This window comes from Salmo salar, chromosome 13 (assembly GCF_965601325.2).
Source record: "Salmo salar chromosome 13, fSalSal1, whole genome shotgun sequence".
In the NCBI taxonomy this organism is placed as follows: domain Eukaryota; kingdom Metazoa; phylum Chordata; class Actinopteri; order Salmoniformes; family Salmonidae; genus Salmo; species Salmo salar.
Genome location: NC_138303.1, coordinates 48,196,300 through 48,204,867, shown reverse-complemented (window position 1 = coordinate 48,204,867; position 8,568 = coordinate 48,196,300). Strand labels below are relative to the sequence as shown.

Here is an 8,568-nt window from a genome sequence, read left to right as displayed (position 1 = left end):
AGGACAAAAAGTGATAATGATGAATACATTGCAAAGTTTTTTTTTTGTCCCTGACGAGGGTGTCAGATTGAACGGCCCGTGCGCATGTGCGAAGGTGTCCAAACTGACAATGCTTGTGAGATGAAGATAGTGTTGTTGCTGCTTCTGGGCTCACGGAGGACGAGAGGAATCTACAAGCCGACAAGATGAGATCCAAGGCTAGGGCAAGAAAACTGGCCAAAAGTAGGTATTTTTCCCTTCTTACGCTTTCGGTCGGCGGCTCGAACTCTCGTCACCAATGTGTAATTGTCATTTATCAGTTCCTTTGGGGGACGGGTCTTTGTCCTCGTAGATATCATTTCGCTCTTCATGTGAATAGTAACCTTAAAACATCCTAGTTCGTGTCTCCAGCCTTCTCGCTGTTGCAGCCTCGGGTTCGCTTGTTCCCAACGTCAGAACTTTCATATGTGCTGAGAAACACTGCTGGTGGATTTGTATATATGAGATATATGAAATATATGAGAGAAAAAACATTTCCATACAAACTGCGCAGTGGACTAGTTTTGATTTATTTTCTCAGACGTTAGAAACGGCGAAGAATCGTTACCCGAAAGTTAGCTAAAAGTTTTCGAAAGGGATAGTAACTTTTTTATTGAGTTTTTCCAAGTCTTGTGAAATAATATTCCTGTCTTTTGAAATAGTGGGCGCTCTAGCACTACTCATGGCGAAAGAAGGAGCACAGAATAGAGACCGAGTTGTGCGCACATTCCGCACAAGCTTCATTGACGACAAGTGGGAGACGTTCAAATGTGAAATTGGAAAGAAATGGCTGTTTTTATGAAGCATTTTAGCCGTCCGTTTTACCTTAGAAGAAAATGCATTCACGAAGTCGTTTTTTTCCCCTCTGGCCGCTAAAGTACTATGGTGCATTGTTCCTCTTTCGGGGAATGGCAATCAATAATGCTTCTTGTGAAAGAAGTTACTTTACGGACTGTTGCTGTCCTCATATATGGAAAAAAGTCATTACAATTTATGTGAACATCGTGTAGATGTTTGTGTATAAAGAAGGATGTTTCTCAGCTTGGATTCTGATATCTTTCCGATTGCTTTGCTTATTGCGCATGCATGAATACAGTTGGCTTTTTCTGTAAATGTATATAATCAATTTACGTGTTATTTGTTTTCTGCATAAAAGGTAAAGCAATAATGTGTGTTACACATATTTTCAGACTCGAACGAGGATTCATTTTTTGTTTTGGGTGTTATCAATTATTTCAAGATGAGTTTCAATTATGGACATGCAGCAGTTGGTCATTGCAAATGCAGAACTTCGAGCAGATGAATGCTTAAACCAGTGAGGGCTCGGTGAAATGTATAGCCTAATGAATTTAATCCATCAGCAGCCTATTAACGAATCTGAACGCATAAGATATTTACAATTATTTAAAGAAGTCGTTTATTTTAATTTTAGCATAGGCCCCTGAAAAACATTGTATATGGCCTTTGTTAATCCAAAATCAACATTTTCAGATTTAAGGCATGTTACATTTCTAATGAAGGCATATTGGTTGTTTATATTTCACCGCTATGTTAACAAACATGGTGAAATGACCGTGCTGTGAACGAGTAGCCTAATACGTTGGTTGTATACCTCCTCCATTTTCTACGCATTATGATCAATCATTTGTGTCAATGAGGACAAGGCAAGTAAACATTTCAACAGTTACATATTGTGTTTGGAACCAGAAATAAACTATTACATTGTAAGCAGCGTTTTTTGTAATTGTGCTTGTATATGTTTGGTTCAAGTTTTTTAATTGTCGGTGTCACGCGCGGACATTTGTCAAGTCTTTGCAAAGAGAAAGTAGGCCCAGCACTCAGGGAGAATCGTTATCAATTCAGGAAGGTCTTTTCACAGTAAATAAAATAGACCTTGATCTTATTGCCTTTTAATCCGAGTGCTATTTAAAAGAAAAGCCTGCATGACTGAGGAGACCTCTCACTCGGCGAGAATTATTCACTTCTTGCTAAGCTTTCAGACCTTAGCGACCCTAATTTGTCTCGCCTTGTGCTGTAGTAATAAGTTGGAACAAAGAAGTTATAAGCAAAAAGAAGATCATATAAATATGACCTTGTGATATTTAAAGCTGGGTCCGAGTTGTTGACAACATTTAGGCCTTACGCCTACAGGATACTTGTGCAGTTACAGAGGCTATACACACCGTGGGATAATTGTCATACTCTACCTGTAGAGAAGTCCTATAGCAGGCTGCACTTATTACATTTCTCCCCAAACTGGCATCATTTAATTAGTGGTGGCACCTTTTGATTTCGACAGAGTTGTCATAGTCCTGATTAAATCGAAAAGGGCCTGATTTAAGGAGATTTATACAGACTTGCCGGTCCAGAATCCTCAAATCCATAGGGATTCGGCTCTCAGAATCGCCTCCCTGAGCGGTGTAGAAATGGGTAAGCTCGCATTGATCAATAAATGCTGTGGCGGCCCGGTATTTCCCCACATGTACAGCATAGGCCTATTTGGATATGTAGTGATATCTGAAAACACTTTTACATGTTTACATGAAAATGTTACATGGCATCATAGCCAGGTGGCCTGTAATTTAGATGATTGTTTTTTTAGTTTGTTTATCTTATAGCCCTACCTTTTTAGGTAAAATATCTCTTTCGAAATGTCACAATTTATTATTATTAGGCCTGTTGTTGATTATAACAATTATTATTATTATTATTAATATGATTGTTATTGTTATCATTATTATTATTACACTTTTATATACTCATTTGAGTCATATGCTATAGCCTAAGGTATTACAATACAATCTAGGTCATATTTTGGTGGCAATATTTTAAATGGTATTTTGTTCGCTCTTGTCATTCGAGGAAGGATAAAGGGTTGGTTAGATGTTTCTCGGTACAGTTAATTCAGTTTGATGTAGAATGGCACAGCCATCCGCTCTGTTGACCTCCCCTGGCATAAGTTGCTTGTGCACCCCCCCCCCCCATTAGACAATACTTATTTTATTTTTTGTCTTTATAGGCCTATCCGATGGTTCAAATGTTTGCAATTCGGTCATAAACAACAGATGTGTGCTGACAACATGCCATTAAGGCAGGATTCAATTGTTGAACATTACAGGTGACTTTTCCAGTAGGCTACTACAGCAGGCCTTCCTCGTGTCTGAAACCGAGCAAACATCGTAGATGATAAAAATGAAAATGGAGTATCGGTGTGTCTGCAATCTGGCCAGTAGATAGGCTACCTATGCAGACGCCTCACAATTGGATCTTGATTGATTTCTATAAGAGTCATATTGTAACATCATATAATGGTTTGACATGGCTATATGTTCTGTGTAAACACAGTCTGCGTGTGTGTTGTGTTAAATTGGGCCGTATTTTCGCTAATGCTAAAAGTACATCATAAATGAAATGTATCCACTGATGTGAAGTTTAAGACGTTTTCATTTAGTTTAATTTCTGTCAACATTTGAGGTTGCACAGGGTGAAGACCATGCTTTGAAGGGACATGCACGCACGCACACACACACAGACATACAGACGAACATGCTCATGTAACCGAAGTTATAATCAATTAGGTCTACTTATTAAGTCTATTAAATTGCTTATATTTGAAAATAAACTTTTGGAATGTAGACTTACAATTTATTGGTTAGCTACACTCTGAAAAATTAAGGTGAAAGGTGGAACCAAATAAGGTTATTAAGAGGGATGCCCAACCCAGTCCTTTAGGTTTAAAACTAAAATGTGAAACGTCTGGGGGGACCGAGGAGAGGGTTGGGAAACTGCCATAGGGGAACCATTTTAGGGTCTCTGAACAACCATAAACGGGACGGTTCTTTCAAGAACCATACAAAAATCCCAAACCAGAAATGTTTCCACGACCGGAATTGAATAGCCCTGCTGTAGGATTTTTAAAGAATACTTTTGGATTTTGGCGATGAGGCCCTGTGTCTATTTCCCCAGAGTCAGATTACCTCCTGGATACCATTTTTATTTCTCTGTGCCCAGTAGCAAACTTGCGACAATATCAACTCGGCCCTCACAGTTTCCCGCACGGTTAAGCTTGGGTAAATGGACAGACAGTTGTATTTGCGTCCCGTATTTTAGCCACTTTTCTTTTGTCCTAACTTTTATTTTTATAAAACAAGGCACATTTGTCAGCAAGACGCATCAATTAATTCAGGCGACAAGACGAATGTTTTGTATCAATGTCTTTTCGTTTGGAGTGGATGAACGTGCGCAGGTAGCCTATTTTTGAAGTGATTTGTTTGACAATCAGAAGAAAACATTAAAAGGTAATACATGTTTCTGTTAAAATAAATGTCTTTACTATTAAGCCCATAAAAAAATGGTGCACAGCAAGTAAACTCTTAGGCCTCAAGACCCCTGGGCTTACACTTCTAAAATAGCTGACATAAGATTTAGCCCAGGTAGACTGCAAGAAAGATTAGGTGCTAACACACAATAATTCCACAAGTTTTTTAATGGACAGAGGAAGTAGCAGTAGTAGTAGTCGCAGTAATAGTAGTACTATTGGACTAAACAGACACGGATGCAGTATGATAAGATAGTAGTAGTAGTTGTGGTAGTATTAGTAGTAGTAGTCGTTGTAGTAGTAGTTGTAGTGGACTAAACAGACACGACTGCAGTATGATAAGATAGTAGTAGTAGTAGTAGTAGTAGTAATAGTGGTAGTAGTAGTAATAGTGGTAGTATTGGACTAAACAGACACGGCTGCAGTATGAGAAGATAGTAGTAGTGGTAGTAGTAGTTGTAGTGGACTAAACAGACACGGCTGCAGTATGAGAAGATAGTAGTAGTAGTAGTAGTAGTAGTGGTAGTAGTAGTAGTAGTAGTTGTAGTCGTAGTAGTGGACTAAACAGACACGGCTGCAGTATGAGAAGATAGTAGTAGTAGTGGTAGTAGTAGTAGTTAGTAGTAGTAGTGGACTAAACAGACACGGCTGCAGTATGATAAGATAGTAGTAGTAGTAGTAGTAGTGGACTAAACAGACATGGCTGCAGTATGATAAGATGGTAGTAGTTGTAGTAGTAGTAGTAGTAGTAGTATTTGACTAAACAGACACGGCTGCAGTATGATAAGATAGTAGTCGTAGTAGTAGTAGTGGACTAAACAGACATGGCTGCAGTATGATAAGATGGTGGTAGTAGTAGTAGTTGTAGTAGTAGTAGTAGTAGTAGTAGTGGACTAAACAGACACGGCTGCAGTATGATAAAATAGTAGTAGTAGTAGTAGTAGTAGTAGTAGTAGTATATGGACTAAACAGACATGGCTGCAGTATGATAAGATAGTAGTAGTGGTAGTAGTAGTAGTAGTGGACTAAACAGACACGGCTGCAGTAGGATAAGATAGTAGTAGTAGTAGTTGTAGTAGTAGTGGACTAAACATACATGGCTGCAGTATGATAAGATAGTAGTAGTGGTAGTAGTAGTAGTAGTAGTAGTGGACTGAACAGACATGGCTGCAGTATGATAGGATAGTAGTAGTAGTAGTAGTAGTAGTAGTAGTAGTAGTAGTAATAGTGGTAGTAATAGTAGTAGTTGTAGTGGACTAAACAGACATGGCTGCAGTATGATAAGATAGTAGTAGTAGTAGTAGTAGTAGTAGTAGTAGTGGACTAAACAGACACGGCTGCAGTATGATAAGATAGTAGTAGTAGTAGTGGACTAAACAGACACGGCTGCAGTATGATAAGATAGTAGTTGTAGTAGTAGTTGTAGTAGTGGTGGACTAAACAGACACGGCTTTAGTATGATAAGATAGTAGTAGTAGAAGTGGTAGTAGTAGTATTAGTAGTAGTAGTAGTAGTAGTAGTAATAGTAGTGGTGGACTAAACAGACACGGCTGCAGTATGATAAGATAGTATAGTAGTAGTAATAATGGTAGTAGTAATAGTAGTAGTAATAGTAGTAGTTGTAGTGGACTAAATAGACACGGCTGCAGTATGATAAGATAGTATAGTAGTAGTAATAATGGTAGTAGTAATAGTAGTATTAATAGTAGTAGTTGTAGTGGACTAAATAGACACGGCTGCAGTATGATAAGATAGTAGTAGTAGTAGTAGTAGTAGTAATGGTAGTAGTAATATTAGTAGTAATAGTAGTAGTTGTAGTTGAAGTCGTAGTAGTAGTTGACTAAACAGACACGGCTGCAGTATGATAAGATAGTAGTAGTAGTAGTAGTAGTAATGGTAGTAGTAATATTAGTAGTAATAGTAGTAGTTGTAGTGGACTAAACAGACATGGCTGCAGTATGATAAGATAGTACTAGTAGTAGTAGTAGTAGTTGTAGTAGTAGTAGTTGACTAAACAGACACGGCTGCAGTATGATAAGATAGTAGTAGTAGTAGTGGTAGTAGTAGTAGTTGTAGCAGTAGTAGTGGACTAAACAGACACGGCTGCAGTATGATAAGATAATAGTAGTAGTAGTAGTAGTAGTTGTAGTAGTGGACTAAACAGACATGGCTGCAGTATGATAAGATAATAGTTGCAATCACATGACATCAGAAACCGAACATCATTGACAAAAAAACTTGAATTGTTGCATCTCGTTGTGTCGTTGTCCTCAGGTGGCTACCAAGCTAGCTAAACTCATCCCATTCCTAAATTAGCCATGGATGGAGATAGGGTTTTGGACTTGTGGTTTTACTGAATTCTCTGTGCTGGTAAATAATTATAACTGTGATTCTGATCCAACTATAAATTCATACATTGTGCCCCTGGACTGGAAGTTCAAGATGTAGCTAGATGTAGTTGGCCAATGTTAACTAGTTGGCCTGGTGCATCGTTGCCCATGAAAGGAAGTTAGGCTAGCGAGCATTTTAGCTAGCCACATCATATTTAGCTTCCGTTGATTGGACTAAATTGTTTTTGGTATCTTTTAGTTGCCACTGTATTAGACTAAGCAGAGGTGATTTGATTATGTTGAAATGTTGAAGTGGAAATGGTGCTGGAATAGTGGAAGCAGCTCCTGTTTTCTTTGCGCTTTGCGGTAACTCTCTGTGGTTCTAAATCAATAGTTGTTTAGTAGTCCGAAAATGCCAGAAACGTTATCTTGCTTGACCATGCTGTAGGTCTTGTAACTGTATGTTTTGTTGACTTCAACAGACAGATGTTGCTTTATGTTTTTTTGATGAAACAAGGTGCGTTTCAATGTATTCTGCCACTGTGTCTTGTTATTGTCTCGGCCTTAGGCTGATACTGTATATCAGGGTGTGAAGGCATACGAACTAGCAGGTTGTAGAGCAAACAACCCAATTAGCACAAGACATACTGTAGGTTGTAATATGGCTTTTTCCCCCTGGCTTGGCTTTCCGGTGATTTTATCATGGGGCCTCTCCTATGCTGCTGTTGCATCTTAGTCTCTGTAAACTCAAGAGACCATAGTGCTTGGCACTCACTCATTAACTGTAGGGAAGCCATTCACTCACTCACCCACTCACTCACTCACTCACTCGTTCTTGCACACACTCTCTCACACACATTTTCCCAGGATAAATGATTTTGGCCAGCATGCCATGTTCGCCCCAATATTTATCGGAGGTGTTTGTATGTGTGTGTACGTCTGTGTGTGAGGCCCACCTGACCCCCATGTAGCCTGCTGCCTGTGAAGCCTGCTCTTGTTTTTGAGCAGTGCAGTTCAGTCAGTACTCACTGCCCTAACCTTGCCTACAGGTCTGCCTCATAATGTCACAAATAATGTCATAACCCAACGTGGACTCGGCATAGCACTGCTAGCCACATATAATGGAAAATGAAAATAAATGTTTCTTAAGTCCAGGTAGCCCCTCCCTGTTTCATCCCATTTGGGCATAATGAACTCGACCCTGCATATCAGCACAGTGTGACAGAGATCTCAGTCGGACCCCTCTGTCCACACTAGGCCCCAGCAGATCCACATGGAAAATATCTCTCTGCCACCCACCACCCCTCACTACTACAGTGCCTTGCAAAAGTATTTATCTCCCTCGGCATTTTCCCTATTTTGTTGCATTACAACCTGTAATTTAAATTGATTTTTATTTGTATTTCTTGTAATGGACATACAAAAAATTGTCCAAATTGGTGAAGTGAACTTAAAAAAATTACTTGTTTCAAAACATTCTAAAAAATAAAAAATTAAAAAGTGGTGCATGCACATGTATTCACCCCCTTTAAAATGAAGCCCCAAAATAAGATTTGGTGTAACCAATTACCTTCAGAAGTCACATAATTAGTTAAATAAAGTCCACCTGTGTGCAATCTAAGTGTGACATGATCTGTCACATGATCTCAGTATATATACACCTGTTCTGAAAGGCCCCAGAGTCCGCAACACCACTAAGCAAGGGGCACCACCAAGCAAGCGGCACCATAAAGACCAAGGAGCTCTCCAAACAGGTCAAGGACAAAGTTGTGGAGAAGTACAGATCAACGTTGGGTTATAAAATAAATATCCTAAACTTTGAACATCCCACTGTGCACCATTAAATCCATTATTAAAAAATGGAAAGAATATGGCACCACCACAAACCTGCCAAGAGTGGGC

The 8,568-nt window shown here is 39.1% G+C and overlaps 1 protein-coding gene across 2 annotated transcripts in view; it reads left to right on the top strand.

Annotated features, from left to right (window-relative positions):
- Positions 1-40: 40 nt before the first annotated feature.
- Positions 41-8,568, top strand: part of LOC106566953 (histone-lysine N-methyltransferase PRDM16) — a 419,760-nt gene continuing 411,232 nt past the window's right edge. The window contains exon 1 of one of the 2 annotated variants that reach the window (XM_045693333.2): positions 41-222. In XM_045693333.2, the coding sequence (XP_045549289.2) occupies positions 186-222 (37 nt within the window). In that variant the 5' untranslated portion in view covers positions 41-185. The remainder of the gene's footprint in view (positions 223-8,568) is intronic. The other variant, XM_082960172.1, reaches the window with a different exon arrangement.